General features: G+C 44.3%; 1 protein-coding gene across 1 annotated transcript; it reads right to left on the reverse strand.

Moving 5' to 3' along the window:
- Window positions 1-319: 319 nt before the first annotated feature.
- On the reverse strand, window positions 320-1,758 carry LOC148584428 (uncharacterized). The gene is made up of 2 exons (XM_088518441.1): window positions 729-1,758; window positions 320-447 (listed from the first exon to the last, which is right to left on the reverse strand). Exons 1-2 carry the CDS (start codon window positions 1,756-1,758, stop codon window positions 410-412), a joined length of 1,068 nt encoding a protein of 355 aa, XP_088374567.1. The 3' UTR covers window positions 320-409.

The following is a 1,758-nucleotide window of genomic DNA, read 5'->3' on the forward strand; positions in this document are numbered from 1 at the left end:
AGTACGATAAATATCCAATAATTCAGAACGAGATTTCATTAAAAACACCCAAGTGTAACGAGAGAAATCATCAACAAAAATAACAAAATAACGTGAGCCACTCATACTAGCAACAGGAGAAGGTCCCCAAACATCAGAATGAATTAAATCAAAGGAAGCAGTAGCATGAGAGTCACTATTATTAAATGGCAAAGCCGGTTGTTTACCAAGTTGACATGAACTACGATCAAAAGAATTATTGGAAACTGAACCTAACAAACCCTTGGAAGCTAAAAATTGAACGCGAGAGGCAGATGCATGACCAAGACGCGAATGCCAAAGTGCAAGAGATGGTGATGATGAAGAGGCTGCAGCAGAGATGCCTGTGGCGGGGAGATGTAAGGATGATAGTTCAAACATACGCCCAATTCTACGCCCGGTCCCAATGGTCTGATTCGTACGAGGATCCTGTACATGCACACCAGAAAAGTCAAAAACAAGTCTATATCCAAGTTCACACAGTTGGCCAACAGAAAGAAGATTGAAGGATAATCCAGGCACATGAAAAACTTCAGGAACAGAAAGGGAAGGTGTATTGATAGTGCCTATATTTTTAACAATCATAATGGAGCCATCAGCTGTGCGAATGAATGAAGAATGAGGGGAAGGTACAGATGTGGTAGAGGAAGTAGGGTGAGGTGTCATGTGATTGCAACAAGCAGAGTCAAAGAGCCAAGAGGAAGAGGTACCTGGCAAAACTGAGAGGACAGAGGAAGATGCATTACCAGAACGAGATAGGACGACCTGGTTGACTATTGTCTCGAAGTCAGCTGCAGATAAGGTGACACTGGATCCTGATGCGTGGCCAGAGGGGGCAACTGAAGAGGGAGCAGCTGGAGATGAAGCAGCTGGAGATGAACCACTCTCAGTATGAGCAACTGCTGCTGTGGGTGCATTAGATCTTCCCTTACGCCAACACTTGTCAATAGTGTGCCCTCGACGTCGACAATAGCGACAGTAATTATTATCGCGAGACTTAGGAGGGAGTCGAGAAGTACCTGACCTGTCATAATACTCTCGCTGGAATGACGAGGAGCCAGAGGATGGTGCAGCCAACACTGTATGACTAGGCTGAGAACGCATAGTCTGCGATCTAGTCTCGGCACGGACAAGTTCGAAAATGGCAGTGTCCAAAGTGGGAAGAGGAGAACGATGTAATAGTTGCACACGAACAGGCTCAAAATCATCACGCAAAGCCATCAAAAATTGGTGAAGGCGATGTTGATCTCTACGGGTAATATACATCTGAGCATCAGTGGGATCCTTCCAAATAGGATCAGAAACATCAATTTGGTTCCACAAGAATTGCATGCGGGCAAGAAAATCATTGATACTCTGACCAGATTCCTGCCTGAGATGGAAAAGTTCAAACAAAAGCTGATACTCGTGAGCACCATCTACAGAAGAATAACGAGAAGCAAGCATATCCCAAGCACCCTTTGCTTCATCAAAGCTGCCAAAGAGTGCAGAAATAGATGGGATAGTGGTATTACGGAACCATGTAAGAATCTGATGATGTTTGCTATCCCAATCAATAAGACGAGTGGTAAAAGCCTCATCTGCCTCAGAATCCTTTTTCACTGGCTTTTGGATCTCCCCAGTGACATAAAGCCAAAGCTTGCGGCCTTTAAGAAAGCTGCGCATAGATTGAGACCACAACATATAGTTTGTTCCATCCAATACAGTCTGAACATGATGAAAAATCTCGTTTTGTGCCAT

Source organism: Corylus avellana, chromosome 7, assembly GCF_965113065.1.
Source record: "Corylus avellana chromosome 7, dhCorAvel1.hap1.2, whole genome shotgun sequence".
NCBI classification, from domain to species: domain Eukaryota; kingdom Viridiplantae; phylum Streptophyta; class Magnoliopsida; order Fagales; family Betulaceae; genus Corylus; species Corylus avellana.